This window comes from Lissotriton helveticus, chromosome 4_1, assembly GCF_964261635.1.
Source record: "Lissotriton helveticus chromosome 4_1, aLisHel1.1, whole genome shotgun sequence".
Taxonomy (NCBI): Eukaryota; Metazoa; Chordata; class Amphibia; order Caudata; family Salamandridae; genus Lissotriton; species Lissotriton helveticus.
In genome coordinates, this window is record NC_136063.1 from 830,476,114 (window position 1) to 830,501,039 (window position 24,926).

General features: G+C 40.9%; 1 protein-coding gene across 1 annotated transcript in view; it reads left to right on the forward strand.

Moving 5' to 3' along the window:
* Nucleotides 1-24,926, forward strand: part of LOC144828072 (adhesion G protein-coupled receptor E3-like) — a 359,420-nt gene that overhangs the window by 181,089 nt on the left and 153,405 nt on the right. The window contains exons 6-8 of the mRNA XM_078686209.1: nt 3,101-3,159; nt 11,965-12,048; nt 23,078-23,255. Of these exons, the coding sequence (XP_078542335.1) occupies nt 3,101-3,159; nt 11,965-12,048; nt 23,078-23,255 (321 nt within the window). The remainder of the gene's footprint in view (nt 1-3,100; nt 3,160-11,964; nt 12,049-23,077; nt 23,256-24,926) is intronic.

A 24,926-nucleotide genomic window follows, 5' to 3' on the forward strand; every position in this document is an offset into this window, starting at 1 on the left:
GTGGGCTACTGCTTTTGTCAGAGAGATCCATTTTCTTACTTGCAGTTTATAAGTTAAAATCCTAACATAGAACAGTGAGCTATTAACTGTCATCTTAGAGCTGCATACACACTGCAAGGTATAAATCAGAGCGTTATGTTTTTCCCCCAGTCTTTGATTATCCTAATGTTGCAAAAAGTGTTCTTTTGGACAGAAATCAATTCTGATTAATAAAGAGAACCCCCAACCATGGTATTACATTATCAATTCTGAGTTTGTGCTTTTCCAGACCAATCACTATTAAACTATATGGCCTACTAGCATGGTTGTTATGTGACTCGTACCCCTTGTAGTCCTTAGTCTTATGTAACATTTTCTATACAGTGATTTACACACATATTGATTGTCTCTGTGTAATGTGTGTGATGTAAAGTGCTCTGACACCCTACAATGATATGAGTCCTGCTGCAAATCAAATTAAATGCATCCGAGAGAGAGTGTGGTTATGGAGACTTGATGGACACTGTTAAAGGGTGGTAGTGAGGGTATCCATGGCAGAGGTGGTCAGTGGGGTGCACTAACAAACATTAATGGACAGGGCACCACCAGTGCTAAGGCCAGCCCTGCCCTTGAGACCAGTCTGCCTCACCCATAGGTACCTCCATTGGCCTTGTATCAGCATTAGTAGCTGCAACTCACCAGGGATTGGCAATGCAGGATTTGCACGCACACCAAACTAAGTTCTCAAACTTCACAGTCTGTCTTCTTTATTCACAAGCACTTTCAACTGTGCTGCCTGCTGTGGGGCCACTGGAATTCATTATGCAGCAAAGGAGGACAGAATTATGCTGCAGTGTTGACTAAATTATTCATTTGAAAAAAGGGCTGCAGCGTAATGCAGTATAATTTCTGATATTTTATTATTTTGACATGTGTACACATGCTAACAGTCTCCAGAGAGATGTTGTCTTATTAGGACCAGTGTAACATACAAATGCAGCAGTGAGAAAGGTGATCAGTTAGCCTTTGCAATAAGCCATCCACCACGCAGCAACACAAGTCAAATTTTGTATTAACTTTTGATACTTTTGCGCTATAAACAATTTATTAATTTAAATGGTCAGATCATGCAGCAGATCTTACATTATGAGGCAAATATGGCAGAGCCATAATTATATAGAAAACATCTGCAAACTAGGATATTTGCCATTCATGTTTGAATTGCTGCTGTGGAAAAAGGGAGAAGTGCAGATGACAAAACTGCATGGCTCGAAGAAAATTGGCTTGTGATCCCACATTTGATCATATTTGGAACATTCTGTGATTAGAAGCATATCCCACTTTGCGAATGTATTTTAATGTCAATAACTTATTATAACCTTAAATAATCATGTGTATCAATTGGTTCATTAAACTGGGCAGTGAAATGCCAAACAAATACTAAAAATTGGGATGTTTGCGCATTCTGGCCACACCTCTAGATCCGCCCACTGAACCAATCCTTGGGTTATTCCCGCCCTCTGATTCTCCGCTCACAGTTCCCCAACTTTTTTCCCCCACTTCAACCACTGGACACAATATATCACAGTATATTAGGACAGTGGTAGAATGAGACACAATGTATCACAGTATATTAGGACAGTGTTAGAATGAGAAGGAATCTATTGGTTTATGATGTCAATAATACAGGGGGACATAATTCATCGTAATGCACCTAAATAATTTCATAATGAAGCACAATCTATTGCTCTGGAGGGAGATTATTCAAAAGGAGTCACCTCTACTGAAGTACGTTGGGATAACAGTGGTATAACAAGTCACACCTCACTGCAGCATATGAGATAGCATAGTAGTTGATTGAGCCATACTCCACTGTAGCATGTGAGAAGAATGATGACCAACTGAGTTACCACAGTGGTGTTAGAGAACACTGGTGGAGGGGTAGGTCACACACCGTTGCCATGGGTACGTAGCCGTCCTCGTCACCAATGTGGACTTGAATGAGGGCATGAAGTGCACGTAGGCAACAGTTCTTGACGACATTACAATGTCAGGATGCAAACACAGTATCTAGACGCAAGGAGTGACCACAAGCAGTCGCTCCCCAGTCTATGTATACCCTAAGGACTCACCAGGACCTCTGGATGCAAAAGTGTAAAAAAGTATTGTAGAGGCCGGATGGTACTCTATAGATGTGTCAAACTCCTTGAGAAGGGGCCCAGAGGACTGCTTAACGCCTTTCATGCTGGGCACATTCCCCCGCTGTGATGGGGGAGGGGGGTGCGCACAGCGCCACCGTTCTCATGACGAGCTCAGCTCATCATGAGGCACAGTGCTCGTATGCTCATGACGAGCTGAGGTCGTCATGACCACACCCGTTTTTGTGGAACGTTCAGCACAGCAGGGGAATTAGCCCAGCGTGCGAGTGTTCCACGTTGACGAGCTGAGCTCGTCATGAGCGTGCAAGGGGTTAAAGTATAAGTGCAAAATGTAAATGCAAAAACATTGATTAGGCAGATGGGAGGTTGCCGCTTGCGGTCTTTCCAGCTTGTCCATTTAGCTAGCACCCATGTTGGACCCCTAAATGAAGGCACAAACGACGGGATATTGGACGACCCGTTCAACAAGAATTGCAAGGTTGGCCAAATGGCACGAGCAGCTTGACCACCCATTCTTTCGGGGTCTTAGAGTCTTTCTTCACTGCCCCTTCCGCCCTCAAGTGAAACTACAGATGCAATTCGGTACAGGGAATGAAAGAAGGTGCTTAGAATGGGGAGGACGCCTCCCTTAGTGATCACGGGAGCTAGTAGAATGGTGTTGTACTAGATTTGATCTTCTGCATTTAACTAAAAATCTTGTGTTCTTATATTCTCTTTCAATTACCTGCTTATTTTTCTCTTGCTTTCCTATCATTCCTCATTAAGGCTTAAACTCTTTATTATTTCTTTCTTTTCTCTGTTGCCTGTGCTTCATGTTAAGTTAGTTATTCTGCGGTTTGTTTTGTGCTGATCGTCAATTCAGTCCTTTATGTTTCGTATTTTTTCTTTTTTAATGCATTTCAATTTTTTTGTCTCTGTATTAGCTGGTGGATAATGATGTGGCGTTTTTCTGTTTTTTATAGAAGTAACATTAAACTGCGAAAGCGAAAAGATGAAAGCATGTCAGAATCGATCCAATCAGGTGAGTACTAATATTTGTTATGTTTACAAATGACTAAACATTCAACAGAGTTTTAGGTTGAATGTTATTCACAGAACTGTAAATGAAAATGGTTTGAGATTACACATTGAAATATGTTTTCAATACGTGTAAATTACACAGTGTTAACGATCCATCCAGCATTCAAGCACATTAAGAATTCTGAGTTGCTGTCCCCTTTGTAGACCTCTGTTGAAGGCTTGTTTGTGCTCTGTCTTTTTAGACCAAACACTCATGTGTTCAGCAACGGGAAACATCATTTACTACGAAGGAATTACCCCGCATAACGTTTACCACGCGTCACTCACCACGAAAAGGTCTTTTCCACGCGTATGCTTTCAACGTCCGTCTTTACCACGCGAGTGGTATTCCTTCGTGTCGTTCTGCCTGTACGATCTGCGTGGGCTTGGGGGGGGGGGGGGGCTGGGGGGGCTAGGGGGAGTTGGGGTGGGGGGCTAGGGGGGGTTGGGGGGGTCCCCCCCCCAAAAAAAAACAAGCGGATAACAATAAATAAATAAGAAAACTTAAAAAACGAACAAGGAAATAGCCTCACCAACAAGGAGACGTGTACGTCATAATTGAAGTCCTTTCACAGTTTTGATAGACGTGTTTTGACGCTTGTTTCCGTGGTCGGTGGAAGAAAGGGCTGATGGGGAAAGACGTACAGGGGTCAGATAAGAATCTAAACTTTATTAATTAAGGTATTATTTAAGCGCTTTATGAAAAAAATAAAAATAAAATGTAAGGGAATCTGTTGTTTTTAATTGTTTAAAACATCGATCTTTTCCTTCGTACTGCATGTAGCCTATCAGCATCGTTATGTAAATTTAAATGAGACGTGAGATGTTTCGTAACGTTCATTTTGCGGAGTAAAAACATGCGTTGTCAAATGCTGCGTGGTGAAGACACATGCGAACTAAAGTTCGCGTGGTAATGCCATGCGTGGAACTTGTCTTCGTGGAAAAATCATATATTCGTTCAGCAACATGATAATGTCCCTGTTCTGAAGCCTGCTGTAAATGTCTGAAATGCCCTGACTATGTCAGTGAGATACAAGCTTCAAAGTGAAATCCTCTGCCTGCTACATTTCCTGCCATGAAATTATTTGGACATTTGCCAGCAACACTGTAACAATCCTGCTTGAGCAGAACAGCACAATTATTTCTAAAAGCCCAAAAACAGCACTATCCAACAGCACACAGCCACAATATAACTTTTGCCCCCCACACCCCATCCACACTCAAACACACACCTATTTGAGACCCAATAAAACGTCTAACAAACATGAAAATGTGCATTGCGTTTTGTGTCGATAGTGTAATGGAATAACTACTGGCTCAGCTGGGCTTATTGATAACTTTTTAATGTATATTTGCAGCTGTACATGCAATCAAAACTTTTGAATGTATGTTTGCAGCTTTGCATGCACTTTTGGGTTTTTGCTATCCAAGCCTAGCACATGTTTAAGATGGGTTCCCAGTGGAACCCCTTATATCGAATATGATTTAATCTAAATTATTTCATCCAACTTCCACTTTGAATGCATGAATGTTCGTATCTGAAATAACGCACAAGGCTTGACAAAGCCCATATGTCTGTCTGGCTCTATTATGCTAACAAATGCGGAAACAAGCATGCTCAAATATTGTTTACATGTGCTAGCATATTAGATGTAGGCCTATTGTCTTTGTCACTGTTTACATTGAGGATGAGAAGGGAGAGGTACCCCTTAAACTAGTCAAGGGAAGTAGGGTCAACCAACCAGAGAAGTGAGAATTCCCTTGAACAGGACTGTATAGAATATGACTAGAAACAATCAAGGCCTAAATGACAAATTCATAAACAAATCAACGAAAGTTTTTTTTGTAAAAACAGGAAAATTACAATTTATTATGTATACATACATGAATAAAATTCACACTGAGGTATTACTTTGAATACCAATAAGACATGCAATTAAAAAACCAATGACACAAATAAAACACTAATATCATTCAATTATGACCCGCATAATTAACACTAGAAAAGACAGAAACAGTAAGACATGAGAAATTGTGCAATACTACAAGTACATTCGGACTCCTGGTTGATTACATCGATGTCATGTACATGAAGATCTATATATCTACAGCGATGAGGAAGTCATGAATTATACACATTTTGGAAAGCGTTGACGCGTTTCGGTGGGATTTCTTGATTCTTGCCACCTTTTTCAAGACTATATGTAATGTCTGTCAAAATCAGGGGGTCATACAATTTCCCTAAAAATGGATATACAACATATTAGCAAAAAATAATAAACAATAAAAAAATAGAAACTTATTGACATTTTGCATTTCATCAGTATGAGGTCACGTGGATGAAGAACAGCATTTCATATATGGTCTATTCAGTATCCTGCCATATTAGCATCCCCAAGGTTGGACCTACCCTAATTGTCTAGATTAAACAAATCATGAACGGCTTATAAGGTGATCAAACCCAATTAAAAGTTGTGCGAGCATATCTACATCTCTACATCTCTATGTTATAGACAGAAAACAAGAATAGTTGTAAGCAGTCATTCTATTATATTCTTGTACTTTTACAAAATCTCTACAGATAATCTGCATGGGTATTTAGAATTTTATTGTTGAAAAGGAAACTTCTAAGTTCAGGGGAACGGTTCTTAGTCGGAATGGTATAAAACAGGGAAATCCCATACAGGCCCTAATAGTCAACACGAAATCCCATGTTGTTAGCAGTGAGCAGGAGGGTCAGATTGATATACCTCACATGAATGTTGCTTGATATACTACATTCCCTCCAAGAGTTAATAAAGTTGGCAAGTTAGTGGTATCATCCCTGTAGCGCTATATGGATGGTGTTAACTTTAGTGTTTATATGGGAACACTACCTATGCCACAACTATGGAGCACCTTGGACAAACGCTATGACCTATACAAATAATTAATTGTATGTTTGTCTCTTTTGTGTTTGTCTGTGTTATTGTATTTACAGGTGCAGATACTCTCCCGAATTTGGAGTATTTTTGGAATGAGCGATTTGCTCTTCCACCTTTTTTATGCACTTTTATCACTTTTTTGATTTTTCACTTCCACGTCCCCAGGTTAGGGTGGACGATTAGAGAGTCCATACCGCCGGGGTTTAAACTAGTCCTGACGAATGCCTAGGTAAACCTAAACCATTGTAAAGGCAGAAACATGTTGACTGACTGAAACTCAAACTCTGAATTAACCAATCCATTACCTTTGGCAACATATTCAGACACATAACTCCTTTTATCCGTGTCTCAGGGATCACTCATTAAAATAATTTTTGCAGATACCCTTTAGGCACTTTTAATTTTATACCTCACTGCACGCCCTTTTCACACAACCAGCTCCGCAGTCTTCTGGCGTCATAGCACACCAAAGAGGCACTCGGCCTCTTTGGTGGGGCCCGATGATGAAGCATGACACTGACTAGGTCGGTGTGTGAGGGCTTTCTTAACCACCCAAAGTGGGTGTGTGATTCCCCAGTTGCATCGCTCCGTCTCTGTGGCTTTTTGAGACTCATATAACCTCTAATATGTTGTATATCCATTTTTAGGGAAATTGTATGACCCCCTGGTTTTGACAGACATTACATATAGTCTTGAAAAAGGTGGCAAGAATCAAGAAATCCCACCGAAACGCGTCAACGCTTTCCAAAATTTGTTTAATTCATGACTTCCTCATCGCTGTAGATATATAGATCTTCATGTACATGACATCGATGTAATCAACCAGGAGTCCGAATGTACTTGTAGTATTGCACAATTTCTCATGTCTTACTGTTTCTGTCTTTTCTAGTGTTAATTATGCGGGTCATAATTGAATGATATTAGTGTTTTATTTGTGTCATTGCTTTTTTAATTGCATGTCTTATTGGTATTCAAAGTAATACCTCAGTGTGAATTTTATTCATGTATGTATACATAATAAATTGTAATTTTCCTGTTTTTACAAAAAAACTTTCGTTGATTTGTTTATGAATTTGTCATTTAGGCCTTGATTGTTTCTAGTCATATTCTATACAGTCCTGTTCAAGGGAATTCTCACTTCTCTGACTGTTTACATTGAAACAAGCATTGGTAAAGCCAATAGGTCTCTACTTTGCTATTGACAGCTAAACTAGTGACTTCCATATTTTTTAAAGTCCCCAGGTAGCTCAGAGAATGCACTCATGCACGGCGACTAACTTGTAACGGATTTTTAAAAAAATTTTTGGGGAAAATCCATCACAAAATGGCCACTGTGCAAGGACGATATGCTCCAGTAATCTTGTAGTGGATTTTCATATAGTTATGAAAATCCTTTACAATATTGCCACTATGCATGCACACACACATAGGGCGATCATCTTATGATGGTTTTTCAAAAATCATAAGAAAATCTGTTACAGAATGGCCACTGTGTATGTATGCGTATGCACGGCGGCCATTTTGGAATGGTTTGCCTCTGCTAATGCAGGTGATACGATTCAGCAAACACTGGCATAGCCAAAACCCCAAACTGTCCTAAACTCACGTACTGGGTGGTGTAAGGCAGCAAAGGAAGGCAGCAGAGGTCATGTTGTGCCCTGGTGATTTGCAGGTTTATCTTTGTGCGGCATGGAGGCAGCAAAGGATGGCAGCAGAGGCCATGTTGTGCCCTGGTGATTTGCAGGGTTATCTTTGTGCGGCATGGCGACAGTGGTGGGGGCAGAAAAGTGGAGAGCTTACCACATGGGACTATTTAAAGCTCTCTGTAACCTTCCACGAACTACCACAGGTTTAAATACAGCCCACCCAGTGAATGGCAGCTACTAGACCACCAAGAACACGTAATAGTCAATGCTTGAAGAGTGATGACCACTAGTTTGCACTGTATGTATGTATTTTGTGTAGTGTTGATAACTGGGTGTTTTCCCTTAGCAGCTACAGCTGTCTGTTGGAGAGACCTAAAAAGGAGGATAGTATTATCGAGATGACTCCATGTCACTGAGAACGTCGTGCTCAAATACTTGTATTTTCTTGTACAAATCGCTGTCCATTTAATTGGGTCCACGAAACTGAGCTGAACCAGGATTACAACTCTCAGAAAGTAAACCGTACCAGTGGGGTACTGCATCCTTGATGACTTGTCCATTATAACCTTTGCTATGTACTGAAAAAGACAAAAAAACTCAAATGGTTGCTACAGAGCTCTACCAAGTCAATGTGTGAATGACAAATTCACAGAGGATCAGTGACCTGAGAGAACAACTACACATAGCTTGGGTGGGTTGCAGACCAGAAAGGTAGCATAACTGAGTGCACAGTCTTAGCGGCTTAGGGGTGTAGAGACGACAATGGTAGTATAACTGTACCCAGGGCCTGATTGGGTAGGAAGTGTATAGAATCACACTAGAAGAATAAGTAGCTTGAATAGAAAAGGGGTAAAAAGACAGTAGGACTGCTCACACTCAGGAGGAGAGATGGGAAAGAGCCACACAGGCAGTATAAACACATACACATTTGATGGGGAGTGGAGGAACTCATAGCACCCTAACCGATTATGCAGTCCCAACCAACCAACACCCCCTTCCTGGTATTCCCGGTGAAATGGCAATGAACAATCAGTTGCTACTTGGAGTGTAATCCATCTTTGGGGCTATCTTAATAAGGGACGGTTGTACCCATAAGTGGCAGAGAAATGCTCACTGAGAAGCACATTTTTGTCAGACTTGTCTCTCCCTGCCTGCCGTTTTTTCCTTTTTATTTAAAGAGTCAAAATTGTGGAAACTTCTGGTGGCAGAGTGCATCATGTCAAGACAAGCACTTTTGAAATGTGTGCCCCCAACCACCCTTTCTTAGGGAGTTCGGTTAGGTTAGGGTAAATTAGATTAGGTTAGTTAGGTTACAATCTAGTGTATGAAGAGCTCTGTTACCATAAAAGGGTGGCCAGGAGCTTTGGGATACAGAGAGAAGCTGAGAAGACATGCATGGTAATATTTGAAAAGCCAAGTTTTAATATCTTCCAGGAGAGCAAGATGGTTATGAACAAGACATCTCACTATAAAGCGCGTTCTAGATTTTTGAGGCCAAAAAGAAGCTGGAGTGACCGCCAAACCAAGCACGGTAGACTTTTGCAATATGCATAAGGTTGTCAAATGAAGGGTGGATGGCATGTGCAAAATGATTTAGAAAGAAAAACTGTTACAAGGATGAAGGTCCTATTTGGTGAAATGCTCAGTGGCGAATGCATCAAGCTTTGAACATAGATCACTTGTAAAGTTTCTATGATGAAAGGATATAGAGGAACATAGGGAGGCACACGATCAGATGCGCAGCAACATTTTGGATAAGCTGAAGGCCTTGGCAAGATAGGAAGGAAAAGTCTGGGTATCGCGAACTGCATCTTTCAAGACTGAATGAACTAACTGTTTGCACCACTATGTGATGGAAGTCAACCACTTTCCTCAGGGTACGAATTAGCACGAAGCACATCTCAGAAAGTTTCTAAATGTGAGTGGTGAAGGAGAGCTTAGTGTCAAAGATGATATGCAGTTTGCAAGCTGTTGCAGAAGTAGTGGGAAGGATGCCCAGATCAGGAGGCCACCATGAAGAGTGCTAGACAGAAGTAGAAGAACAAAAAAGCAGCATTTTAGTTTTGTCACCATTGAGTTTTAAAGAATTCTGACTCATCCAAGAAGCGACACTGGACGTGCAGGACCAAACCCTAAATTCGAAGTCAACTATGTCCTACTTACCAAAAAAGAATCTAAAGAACAACCAAAAGGTTGGACAGTTACCTAAAGGCGATAAATAAGGTCATCGGAGAAAGGGATTTTGCTGTCAGCTGAGATGATCGGTAGATAATAACAAGGTTTCCAACAGTGGAGCCGGTCAGCAGAAACCTTTCGCCTATAGCTCGTCTGGCGCTGGGCCATTGGTCAATGAGCATTAGACCGCCCACTCTATTACGGGCAAAAATTCTGCTGTACATTTTTTCATTTTTGGGACCACCAGGGTTAGCCTGGGAGTCCAAAACAGGAAACCAAAGAGATGACGTTCACCCACGGTTAACAAAAGCTCCCACTAATTCACGGCACTATATATTTTTTTATTTTAAATTTAAAAAAATCCTGCTTCTGGAAATTGTTTTTGCAAAACAAAAAAAAGTTCTGCTGAGTGGGCAAAGCTTCTGTGCCTTCTGTGGAGCCACAGCGGCCCCACTGAAGGCACAGAAATCACCCCGCCTCTTGGGGATCCTTGGTTAGGGTGGGTGGTCTTCTAACAGAAGAATGGAGGACATCTCTCTGCTGACCTGTAGGCCACCCACCAAGCTCTAAAAAGGGGCGTTCTATATTTTGCACTAGGATCCATTTTGGATTGACCAAGCACTCTGTAAATAAATACGAATGCGTTTTCAAAGACAGTAAACTCGCATTAATGTAATATTGTGTATACAGTCATCTTCACAAAGCTCATTTAAACCATACACAGATATATTTTCTGATTTCCCCCTTTTCTATACGAACCTCCTGTACTTTGTAGTCAGTAAATATGTTTGAAGCTTATTTCCTTCATATAATGGCTGGCTTGCAATTGTACTTGCTGGCTCTTACACCCCACACTACCTTTTGTAAGTGTACCCTTATGGTTGGCCTTCATTACTAAAGGTGAGTGGCTGCAATGCCTTGTGGCCTTGCACTGTCCTGTCCCCTTTCTTTCACTCCTGCTATGATACTGAGTTTGTAACTTACACTCTGGGAAGAGAAAGGTGTTTGGAAAATGGCTATGTAAAACTCACATGTAGGACGGTTACTTTTCCACATTATTCTCAGCAGAAACCATTAATGTATATCTGTTCAAGGATGAAAGAGGAAGTGCATATGAGCTCAGTTATGAAAATATAATCAGATTGAAATAGCAAAACTGAGTGCCAATACAGAAGTGAAACTAGGCAGCCGATACCATGTTAATATAGCATAACCTCACACGACACGTGGCACCTTTACTTGACCAATAAATAAAGACATTAATAAAGTAATTCATTATTTCATTATTTAATATAATAATCAAAACATGAAACAATTTCATCAAGTAAGCTATATGTCAGCTGGAACCAAGTGTCATGCTAGAGAAATACTTGGCAGCAAAAACAGTCTACTTCACAAAGGCAGGAGGAAAGAGGCTAGCAGCTATAAGGTAGTAGAATCAGTAGCACCTAGGCCCATACTTGTAAGGTGGCTGAAATGCACTCAAATTGCTATGATTGCCTTAGAGCCCCTAGTACCCTTGCTACACCACTGACAAATGTATGTGTTAGCTGAAAGACAGAGCAACTTATATATGGGTTTGAATTGGTTAGTGTTTCTGTGATATTTCGTCTCACTTCCCAACACATTATTCACTACAATACTTGATTAGTGAGTTGTTATTTCTTTCACCTACATAGAATGCTGAAGAGTGAATGCCATCTACAGCCAATGATGAGAACTGTGTAAGAAGACATGGCGTCTGTGACTTATGTAATGAATGGTACCCTTTTTAATCTTTGTATAATATTGTGAAGTATGTTGCACTGTTGTAAAGGTGAAATCATCAGTTGGTAAACTTCAGCAAAAACTGGACTTACTAGATATGGTTGGAATTGTCTGTAGGATCTATTCAATGTCTGATTCTGCTGCCTGCTGCAGTCACTTCTCATCCCTCCTTGTCCAGTTCCTCTGACTTAGCCTCTTCATCAGATCCGAATCCTAACATGTTCTTGTCTATTTTTCCTGATTCTCTGTGTATAGGATCCCTTCTGTTCCTTGCTCGGGGCAACCTACGGCGTCATCCGGGACTCGTGTGAGAACAAAAAGGCCACCATTGAATTACAGGTATGTCCCTTTTATTAAATAAGATTTGAAATTGGATAGATGCACAGCGGATTTATTTCTTTACGGATGTGTTTGGTTTTATTAATTTTATGGTGCACGAAAGGTGGCGTCGAGGGTCCGACGGCGTCATGAACATAAATTGAGACTAGAGGATCTCTAGAGTCATCCCTTTACGGGCACACATTTTGTTGTCTTCCTTTGAAAAAGACTTCCACTCCGTTAAGTAGATTGTTAGTGTGTTTTTTATTTCATCAACACTTTAACTTGTGGATTGCAAGCATACTTAGTTATCCTTTTACGGCTTTCAAAACATTTTTATCCTTCAGGCAATGTCATTACAATTTATCCAATGCATTTCGGGCATTTAGGTCATGCCCTTCATCAGGGAATCGACACTGCAAAACGTAATAGAGTACCATTACTGTGGGGTAAAACAATTATAACATAAACGCTATCATTGCAATATGTCATCTTGCGAGATAAACATTGTAATATGAGCAAACATGAAAACAAACATATAAACAGGGTTCTCGAAGTGTGCTGCTGGGGAGTGTGACGGTTGTGTTCACCCGGGGTGATTAAAGTAATAGAAACGAAGCGTCACTTACATGCCTTTTTCTGTGTGATTATTACGATCTGTGGAGAAGAAACGGTAAGGCTCGGTTAGAATATGATTGTTGGCAGCTAGGGCATAACGTCCCAAAAAATTTTAACCTGTCCGTTATTGTGAACTAACCTGGAAAGGAAGTTTAGGACGTGCTCGGGTCCGTTGCTCGTCTTCAGTAACGACGGCACGAAAATAACCGGCCGCGCTTTACTATTTTGAAATAATTCCGGTCATGTGGTGGATCACATGACAATTGACAAAAGAAAAAGACTATGGCGAGTCTATGGTTATCGGCAAGAAAATCAAAGATCGACTGCGGAAATCACCCGTTAAATATGATGATTAATGAGCTTGCGCATACGACATGGTGGGCAGTGTGGGAAATATAATATAAACTTTAGGGTGAGCGTGGGCTCAAGACAGTGAAAAAATGGGAGAAAAGTAGAAAAAGTGTTGTGGACCCATCGGGGCTCGAACCTGTGTAGTGTCGGTGTGCAAGTGGTCTGGTTTTGCAGATAGAGCCACTGGTAGGTGACAAAAATTACAATAAAATGTAGGGGTACAATGAACATAGTGTTGTACGTGTCAGATATGATTATTAACGAACACAGTATTCACAAGGTGCGGTCTGCGGAGCAATTAGTTACAAGTAACAAGAAAATTCGATTCTTTCATTCAAACCCATCGGTTTTTGGGTGGAAAGTTTTTGAATCCAGTAGTTCTCTCTTCTGAGTAGGTGTTTAGAATTGTCTCTCCCCTCAATTTTCTGAACAGTTTCTAGGATGATAAACTTGACTTGAGAAACATTGTGATGTTCTTCTACAAAGTGCGATGATAGGGCTGATTTTGTATTCTTCAGTCGAATGTTGGATTTATGTTCAGTTAGTCGCACCTTGATGCGACGTTCTGTTTTTCCCACATACATCTTTCCACATGGGCATCTTATCCCGTAGATTAAATTGCTGGATTCACAAGTGGCATTTACCTTTAGTTTGAAAGGATGTGGTTATCTTCCACTGTAGTTAATGTCCTTGATGAGGGCTCACTTAGTACAGATCCGCCCGGACCATCGGGCTGCTTAGATTCCACAACCAGCCCTCCTTTTGCATGCTGCTTGGCCACCCTAGGTGATGCTTTTCCTGCTCCAGTTCCAGCTTCTTCTCAGCACTCTGGATTTCCTCACACAGGGCTCCCACATAAGATGTAAGATAAGAAATTTTTGAGGTACAATTTCAGAATTTAAAGGTGGATTTTCACTTACCCATACCTGGACTAAGTTGATGATTGAAAGATGGGGACCCAGCCCAGCCCCACCTCTGCCAGTCACTGACTGGTGCAGACAGGCCCACCCTTGGCCCAGGCTTTGCCTGGGGACGTCCCGCGATGCAGGATTGCAGCACGCTTAATTTAGTGCTAATAGGGCTCAGATTGCATTAGGAGGGGATTCTGGGCTCTGAATTCCCCATCAGACTCTCCCCCTCCTTGTTCCCAAGTCCAGCAGGGTGTTCCAGATGTGTTCCCAGTAATGGAAGGCAACAATAACATCAGGGAAACACTTGCAGGCCGGTGAAACACAAACCCTCTATAAGGACCTATTTACAAAGTGTGTGTTGGCCTTTATATTGGATTAATTGGATAAGCAAGAGGTGGTATAAATCACTATTGTGGTGGGCTGAATTTGTGTGTGGATGTAGGTACTAAAATAGCTGGATTAGGGAGGTCATACGTTGCTGCATTTTCTAATTAAACTTCAGAAGGATGGTACCCAGGAATGGTGTAGATGAGAATTGTGATTGCCTCACCACAGTTGCCTTTGAGTCCAACGTTGGGTAAAGCAATTCTACAGTAGGCTAAGGTAGGGTGTGGGGTTCATCAATTCATTCCCCCCAAAAAACAGAGCCTTTTCTTTTTTTATTTTTTGTATACATTTTATTGCATTTTCAAGATAAAACTCAACATTATCCACTTGTTTTCGGTTTACATCCTTTTTGCAAATACCATTATGCATTTTTATACAATAAAATAACCATTTTGTTCGCTCATACAAATACACAAAGATCGTTTGTCTCCTCTCCCATCCCGACTGAATGCATTGTAGGGTAGCTACCAATCAGTTACTTTTGTTGCTATTGCAATGGGCTGATGTCCGGGCTTGAGTCTATCTGTGGGGGTTCGAATATATGCTCTCTAAACTCGTTCCATTTTCCCCATATTCTAGACCACTTCTTGGGGCATCCTCTGTGAGTATACACTGCTCTTTCGGCCACCCTTGCTATATCTATGTAGTTTCTCCATTGTTGGTATGTGGGGACCACACCTGAGCCCCAGTCCCTTGCTATGTTCCGCTTCGCTTTCGTCATTCCTAGTGTCACCCAATCCTGTACCCTTAGATTCAGATCTGTGGGCTCCCCGATGTTGAGGAGGCATCTCCTGGGATCTGGCTCGCCATCTCATCTTACCCCCCCCCCCAACCGTGAGATCACGCTCATGTCAATTTCCAAGTAGGTTTGAAGTCGTGGGCATTCCCATATGATGTGATAGAATGTTCCTGGAAGTCCGCATTGTCTTATACACAGTGCGTCGGGCGCCCGCCCCAATTTATGCATAGTAGTGCAAGAGTAGTACATGTGATGTAGGACCTTGAGCTGTATTAGTTTGAGCTGAGATGAGATCGCTCCCTGATGTGGCGATGCCAGCACATCTTGCCAGTCTGAGTCTTCAATTTCCCTAGGTTTGACTGCCAGCGTTCCCGCAGGGTCGCCGTGGGGTCCGGTAGGTTAGCCTTTTTTTGCATGTGGTCAGTGAGGAGTCTGTCTTCTAAAGGTGAGGTTTCCGGTAGTTGTGTCTCTGGGGGAATAAGCTCATGAGCAAGTGTCTGATTTGTGTGTATCTGTAGATTTCAGTTGTCGCCATGCTGTATGTCTCTTGTAATTGTGCGAAGGAAAGAACCTCCCTTTTCACCCAAAGGTCCCCTATTTTGTTGATCCTAATGAGGTCCCAATTCCTGAACGCCTTCGTGTTGTGTAGGTTACCTAGAACAGAGCCTTTTCAGTGCTAATTTCAGCAGATGACTGTCCTTGTCAAAAGATAATCAACTTACTGTAAACAAATACTGAAATGAGCAAATGACTGGCTTGATTGTGCTCCAATCCAAGTGAAATGTGTGTGTCATGAGGAAAGCATTGAAGATTAAAATAAATAAATACATAGTTCTTTGGGATATCATAATGTAGAATGTTAACCACGAAGGAGGAAGACAGATTGTCTGACAGCTGCTTACTACCACAAAAAAAGAATGACAATGCCCTAGTACTTTCATCTCAGATAGGAGAGCTGGTTGTCAATGGTATAATATACATTAGATAGACCAGAACAAATATGTCCAGCTACACCAGCCCTAAATACAAACATTCAGAGGTCTTTTATAAGTGGTACTAACACTGACTCTATGCTTTCATGTGGGCTCATTTGACTTGACTGATACAGGTTCCCACACATCAGAGGTGTTTTTCTAGACTGCAATAACACATTAGATTACATTTGGGAATTTTAATCAGCCACTGCAAACCTTACCTGGAGCCCATTCAGAAAATTAGTATGGTCTAATCATGGCCTTGACAATGCCTTGAGGCGAGAAAAATTGTATTGCAAAATTAGTACAGTGATGCGTTTTTGCAAAATTCATTATGGCTATGTCTTGACAATCTTATTTGGTTAGGGAGATTCTTTCAAATTTTTTGATATATGTATTTTACTGTCATGATAGGAAGGCACATTCTCTTTAATAAACTGCTTGTTGTGCAGTGGGCTATCCTGCGACTCTTTTTGCATTTGTCCCCCAGAGTGGGATGAATATAGCACCTTACATCGCATGTGTTTACAACGCATGCGATTACAATGTGTTTGTTACAACAACCGCATTGTTACATCGCAGTACATTACAACGCAAGTCATTACATTGACTTGCTGTAGGGGGCCCGCTGGACTTAGGAATAGTATAATTTACTATTCCAACTCCAGTCTGCCCAACAGTAGGGAAGGTGTTGGAATAGTAAATTATACTATTCCTTAGGTTAGTGCACCCCCTACAGCAAGTTGATGTAAAGACTTACGTTGTAATGTACTGCGATGTAACAATGCGGTCGTTGTAACAACCTCATATTATTCGCATGCGTCGTAGCGCATGTAATGTAATGGCTGTTTCCCAAGTGGAACGGGTATTCCCTGCCATGGGTCCCGTGCTCTCCATGCCACTGGAGTCAAGCTAGCCTGGCTGATGAGGGGTGTTACCTTGTAAACGATCCCAGGATGCTTGTTTCCGGTCCAGGGAGGACCTGACCTGGCAGTTTGGGCTGGACTGTTCCCATGGGGAGCAGGGTTAAGACTGATTTGCATATGGCTGGGAACAAACTGGAATGGCGTGGTGAGCAAAAGCAACAATGGATTAAGGCCCAGATCTCTGTACTGGGGGTGAATGTTTGAAATTGCTCAGCATTCCGTCCATCAATTGTTCTTTTTGCATTTGCTGCCCCGAGTGGGACGGGTATGCAGAGAAGTGGGTCCTGTGCTCTCCATGCCAGTGGAGTCAAGATAGCCTGACTGCTGAGGGGGCGTTACCACGATACTAGTCCCAAGATGCTTGTTTCCGGTCCAGAGAGGACCTGGCCTGGCAGTTCGGGCTGGACTGTTCCCATGGGGAGCAGGGTCAAGATTGATTTGCATATGGCTGGCAACAAACTGGAATGGCATGGTGAGCAAAAAAAACGATGGATATAGGCCCAGATCTCTGTACTGAGGATGAATGTTTGGCATTATTCAGCATTTGGTCCAGCAATTGTTCTTTTTGCATCTATCTTGTGACTTGGCACTGGATTACAAGAGAACCAGGGACCATATCATAACAGGTGCACAGGTGCAGAGCAGAGTAGTGCGCCTGCTTCCAAGACAGCTCTCAAAAGCACATACACTTAACTTAAATATTTTCGGAGCTAGAGCTTGATCTGTGCATGGACCGCCTCGAAAACAAGGAGTACTGGTTGCCTGTATTAACCCAGAGAATTTCCTTGAGTAGTTTTCTACAGCACCTTGATCTTTGGTCTAGGATTCACGCAGACATATAAGCCAATATAAGCCAATAAGGTTTCATCATTGGGTGCAGCACAGCTTGACAGCAATGGTGTGAATAGGCTGATCTTATAAAAGTGTAACTCTTTGTGGTAACCGAGAGAGTGCCAGATGCCTCAGTCCAGGATCTGAACGTAATGAACTCAATTTGCCACATGGTCAAGACAAAAGCTTAGCGTCATCCTTCGGGTAGGGAAAAGCGTTTGTTGGTGGGATAACAGCCATTCAGTTATAGATTAGAGCTTAATAGGTTTTTGTTTATAAAATTGCACATTTTCAAATCCTACAGCATAGCATCTGGTTTATTTAATAAAAGGAGAAGTGAGACTAGAGGATCTCTAGAGTCATCCCTTTACGGGCACACATTTTGTTGTCTTCCTTTGAAAAAGACTTCCACTCCGTTAAGTAGATTGTTAGTGTGTTTTTTATTTCATCAACACTTTAACTTGTGGATTGTAAGCATACTTAGTTATCCTTTTACGGCTTTCAAAACATTTTTATCCTTCAGGCAATGTCATTACAATTTATCCAATGCATTTCGGGCATTTAGGTCATGCCCTTCATCAGGGAATCGACACTGCAAAACGTAATAGAGTACCATTACTGTGGGGTAAAACAATTATAACATAAACGCTATCATTGCAATATGTCATCTTGCGAGATAAACATTGTAATATGAGCAAACATGAAAACAAACATATAAACAGGGTTCTCGAAGTGTGCTGCTGGGGAGTGTGACGGTTGTGTTCACCCGGGGTGATTAAAGTAATAGAAACGAAGGGTCACTTACATGCCTTTTTCTGTGTGATTATTACGATCTGTGGAGAAGAAAAGGTAAGGCTCGGTTAGAATATGATTGTTGGCAGCTAGGGCGTAACGTCCAAAAAAATGTTAACCTGTCCGTTATTGTGAACTAACCTGGAAAGGAAGTTTAGGACGTGCTCGGGTCCGTTGCTCGTCTTCAGTAACGACGGCACGAAAATAACCGGCCGCGCTTTACTATTTTGAAATAATTCCGGTCATGTGGTGGATCACATGACAATTGACAAAAGAAAAAGACTATGGCGAGTCTATGGTCGTCGGCAAGAAAATCAAAGATCGACTGCGGAAATCACCCGTTAAATATGATGATTAATGAGCTTGCGCATACGACATGGTGGGCAGTGTGGGAAATATAATATAAACTTTAGGGTGAGCGTGGGCTCAAGACAGTGAAAAAATGGGTGAAAAGCACAGATTTGTAATCTAGGTATGTGCCAATTTATAGACATTGTGATTTGGAATTCTTAAGTATAGAGATTTCTATGAATAAGCACATATTTTCAGGAAGTAATTAATTTTGAGTGTACTGTGTATACATAACTAAATAACAATTAGGACCAACAATAACTGGGTTGAATTATTGAAAATATAACTTTCATTTGTATATGAGGATAATCTTGATATGGGAGTAACTGATTGTTATTATCCTGGGCAATTAAGTTTAGAACGGATATAGGCAGGTCATTGTAAAACAATGTATTTGAATGGTTTCTTGCACATATAAATTATGTAAAATAATGCATTTGAATTGCTTCGTGTATATAAGAGTAATGTTGATTTGTGCACTTATGTAAATGTTATTATTTTTCTTTGCAGCCCTGATGACGTCCAGCAAAGGGACGAAACGCGTTGGCTGTCAAGATCTTTGTATAGTGAACATGAATATGTTCACTATACAAAGATCACAAGTGTTGAGAGGGCCATCAAAAGCTATTAAAAGCTCTGAAGCAAGTAACCTAGGATAAAGTAAAGATAATTAAGGGAAGGAAATCCTTCAAGCAAACCCTTGAAATCTGGAAAAAATAAATTAAAACAGAAGCCTGGAATGACTTACTGCGTACAAATGTCTTAAGGAATAGTGCCCTGATCTGGGAGATTGTAATTAATCCTTTTTTGGGGGGGCCTAGTAATAGACCAATTGATTGCTCCATACCCACAGATATTTGGGTAACACATTTTCAGAGTATTTTTGGCAATCCCATAGATGCGGCTACCCCTTCTGACCCAGCATTTGCTGGTGGTAGGCATGCCATGGTTTTTACTGAAGAACAAGTTACTGAGGCTATCTTAATAATTTCAATTAATAAAGATCCCAGCCCAGACAGTGTTCCAGCTGACCTATTTAAACTAAATCTCCCAATGTAGTCTAGAATCCTGAAACATGTTTTTAATGCAGTGTGTACGACTAGTTTACCAACTTCCTGATCAGTGTCCACTATCATCCCAGTTTTCAAGAAAGGAGTAAGATATGACGGATGTATGACATTACAACGCATGCTTTTACCACGCATGCCTTTACAACGCGGTTTTTACAACGCATGCCTTTACAACGCATAGTGCTTTGGGGCGCTGGATAGTGAATAGTTTAATTTACTATTCCAACTCCAGTCCCCGTGGATAGTAGGGAAGGTGTTGGATAGTAAATTAAACCTATTCCCTATCCTAGAGCACCCCCCAGCGCAATGCGTCGTAAAGGCACTGCGTGGTAAAAGTTGTGTTGTAAAGGATGTTTCCCGATATGACCCACGGTGCTACAGGCTAATATCTCTAATTTATTCAGCAGTTAAAGTTTTAGGAGGAATTGTACTTGCTAAACTGTCTGAATGGTTAGAATAAAAGAATGTACCCTCCAATCTACAGTAAGGTTTTAGAATAGGAAAGGGTGCCATAGACCAGTGCCTCAATATATAGCTGATAGTTTGAAAATACACTGTAGCTAAAAGAGGGTCAATGTTTTGAGCCTTTATGGTCTTTTCATCAGCATTCAACCGAGTGAGTAGATGAAAACTCTGGTTATATTGATTACATAGGGGTGGATTAGCTCCATAGGGACCTTTCTGCCGCTGTCAAATATAACAAGATGGGCAGTCTCTCTCTCTTCAACTATAAAGGTACATAGGGGTGTTAGACAGGGGTACATATTAGCTCCACTGCTGTTCACGCTATATATTAATAATTTGGGCCCGGTTTTATGCACAGCCAGTAAAGATATTCCCCGGGCAGGTACTCAGTTAATTCCTGCGCTTCTTTATGTGGATGATGCAGTGTTACTAGCAAGGGCAGCTATAGGGCTACAGCGTCTGCTTCACTCTTTGTAGACTTCATGGCGTCATTAGATTTAAATACCAACCTTGTTAAGTGACATGCAATGATCATGGGCTCCGGAACCAAGAAACAGATAGCTCACTATGGGGAAGGTCAAGAAATTATAAGGGTTACTACCTTTGCCAATTTGGGGGTCTTGTTTGATAAAAAGGGCAACTGGTCCCGCAAAGAAAAGCAGAGAGAAATGCTGTGTCAAGAGCTCCAGTTGCAGTTCTTGACTTTGTTAAAAGGTAGGGGGAAACCGATTCAAGCCATGTTAAACATTTACAATGCAAAGTGTATCGCCATCACCTGTTATGGGTCACATATTTGGGGATACAAGGAGTCTGGAGACCTCAAAATAGTGGAGAATAGTTTTTTGAGAAATCTGCTTTCTGTCCTTAAGTCTTTATTATCCTACATTGTCCATCAGGAACTGGGGGTAGGATACGTCTCTGACCAGGTGGCATTGGCTTCATTATTGCATTGGATAAGGAGGTGGACTAATCCGGAAGTAGAATTGAATCACAATATAGCCATAGATTGCCTGATCTTGGAGAGTGCGAATAATATTCCTTGGCTCTGCTATATTAAGGCTCTAGCGGAGAAACATGGGCGCCCTGATCTGTTTGAATCCCAAATGGTTTAGTAAAAAGAGATCTGAGCTCGGCCAAAAACAATATTTGTCTATAATGAATGCGGAAAGAGAAGAATGGGAGCTTCGTATACATGTTGTATGGGCCCATATTTTATTAAAAACATCACCGCTACTAGAGCCATATCTAACTGTAATTACAATTCCCTACCATTGCTTCCTCCTAACAAGGTTCCGATTAAATCTCTTACGTTATTTGTTTGCTGAACCCCAAGGGTGGCATGTGGTTGATGAATTGGACCCTTGTCCCTGTGATAATTTCTCTACCCAGGACACACTGCATTTTATGATGTTCTGTGATCACTACTGCTCTCTCCGCCAATGCTTTACGTTACCATGACAAAAAGACAAAGGCTTTTTTCAAGCAAGACTGTCATTAATTTATCTCCAGATGTTAGCCAGTCCTCTTGAATGTTTTAGTATTGCACATTTTTTTGTTGTAGCTGTTTATGTATGAACTGTCGTGTTGTGATTTTTTATCATGTATATGTTGTGTTATTTTTATAAATGAGATTTTAAGAATGATTATTCATGTAGGATGATTTTATGCATAGGTTTGATTTTATTGTATGTATTTTTATGGTTTTAACTAACCGAATAAAGTATTTTGACTGGCAGGTCCTTATAGGTAGCACACTTGGAATTCCCCATCAGACACTCATACACAGCTCTGTTAATGCACATTAAGACCAACATACTGCTCCAAAAATAACTCTCTGGCACAGTTTTAACAACGCAGGTCAAATCATTGCTGATATTCAATATTTAGATATATAAGGATCTCAGAATGTAACAAAAACAGTTTGCATGGCAAAGCAAAGGATGTTATTTTAAAAAAAAAAGAATTAGCAATGACACAGCCGTGTAACTGGCTAGAAGCACCCATTCTACAGGATGCTCTCTGCAGAAAAGAGCCCCCCAAATTGTTTCACCAGACCATACAAAATATCTTTCTCTGACAGCTGAAAACATACAATCTTTCTGACCTTGTTTTCCTGTTTTATTGAGAGCTATAGTAATCTTCTGATCATCTAAGGTTGTGAGCTCTGGTTTGGTGCCAAGTCAAAATGAGACCAAGTGCAGGTAGCCCCAACTACACCCCCTTGTTATGGTAGTATCTGAACCTACATTAGGCTATCACAGCCTCAAGAATAGACCTAAAACTAGATACCTACAATAGACCGGAAATGCCACTAGTCACCAGGACCCATACATACAGAGCAGGGGTGCTATCCACACAGAATAGGCTTCTTAGTGTATACATATGAACATGATCTGACAATTCTCAAATCTGAACTATTTGAGGACTTCTGCAGCATTGTTTTAGTGCACACCAAGATCTAACTTTTGAGAACTATCATGATTGTCATCATCACTCAAAATCACGTAGTTTGCACTTCTGACCTGTCACTCTTTTGAGAAGTATGATCCCAAACTGAGAATCTAATGACAGAGTGGAACTATCATAAAGATATTTACTAAATCAGCTTCTGATAGACCTTTATATCTTTTCACAGAAAGTGACTGAAGACTTCAGCCGGGTTTTGGAGCAAATTTCTGTTTCAGCCAATCTAAGCAGCCAGAATCGCTCTACCATAGCAACAGTCATCATAGAAACCATTCAGAGCACAATTTTAGCTTCCCTTTCCAAACTGGATGGAAATGGAAGTAAGAGAATTGAAACTGAACAGTTCGGTATGTACAAATTGTTCATCCCACTTTGATCACATTTTATGCTGAAGGTGTTCTTCAAACTTTACTTTTCCCTGTCTTGTTGAATTCCATTAATTGTTGGCTTTAACATATTATAGACCATGGTCCTCGGGCTGTTTGATATTTCTTGTCACTAGCTGGAGGTATGATTGTTTTGTGTTGTCTTAGTTTTCAAAGCCTACAGTTCAGCAGGGAACAGAAGAACAGCCACTCCCAGACTACTACATCACAACTTAGGAGTTCCATACAGTCGAAATATACATGTAAACATTATTGCCCTAAATACTGCTTTAGACATTAATGGACATTATATAAAGTTATTCAGTACAATGAGGTACATAGTACCTGAGACATCATCATTTTTAGTTGCACGTCTTTGTGGGAAATCCACTTGCTCATTGTATTAGAAACTCATGAGTATCAAGAAAAACGTACCAACTTTAAACCGTTTTAAAGTGGCTGAGTGTCAATCAAGAGTACAATCGCTGCACAAAAGTAGTAACTGTGAAAACACAATAAAGGCTTATAAAGTGTATGTGGTCTGATGATTTCTCAACTCATCTAGTACCAGGTACTTGCCATGAACCTAAGTGAATATATCACAAACAAGAAACTTTTGGGTCTAGGAATGAAAGAAACTGTCACGGGGTGACCTACCTATAATGGGTTATCCATTTAAAGGACTAAATCCCTTTGCGCGGCTTTCCCCACTGACCTTGAGCTCATCGTTGTGGTATTTAGTATACCTTACTTTCAATACAAAACATCCCTGAGCTCCTCCCTCTCAGTGAGGCGGTTGTAGCTCATGCCATGGCTAGGCAATCCCCGGCATGAGGAAACTCCCAATAATGAAGAATGGCACCTTTGATGGGTGAGGGATTTCGAACTTTTAAAGGGATACCCCATTATAGCTAGGTCACCCCTGTGACAGTTTATTTCATTCCTAGACCAAAGGGTTTCTTGTGTGCGATATTTACCTCGGTTGGGGAGCTAACCCTCACAGATCTCTAAATCTCCTCGGACCCCACACTCCCTTCCCTTTTTGTGAATCACGAACCTAAGTGAAACATGATCGCCATCTTGAATGTAAGTAGTAGAGCTTCATGCTGGCTTGTTTACGATCAAGGCATGCCATCCGCTCCAGAATGGGTGACAAGTTTGTTTAAGAATTGGATTTTTCCTCAAGGTCTTGGCCGTTTACTAGAATGTCCAGTGATGTTTGTATATCCTGCTTACTTTGTAGGGTATGGTGCCAAGAAATGCTCTTAGACATGCAGAGGCTATAATATTTGGTTAATCCCCGTCAGAGTTAGCGAGTGTGAGACATTAAACGAGGTTTGAATTAGAGAACAGTAAGTTTAGAGGGGATATAATTGTTTATGCTGAACCATAAAAACCATGACATGAAAGTGTATTATAATAAGCCACCTTATGATATTATGATTATTGTCAATATGATATGGAGAGATTATACACAAATTATTATTAGTGATTGTGATAAATGAATAGAGGTACCTGAATATGTGTAATTTATCAATGTGGTACAATGATCTATTATTTGGTGCAAAATATGACAAGAACAACATTTTTCAGACTGTTATCATTTGGGTGTACCTGAATTCAAGTGCAGTCAGAGACAACTGCATAACAGGT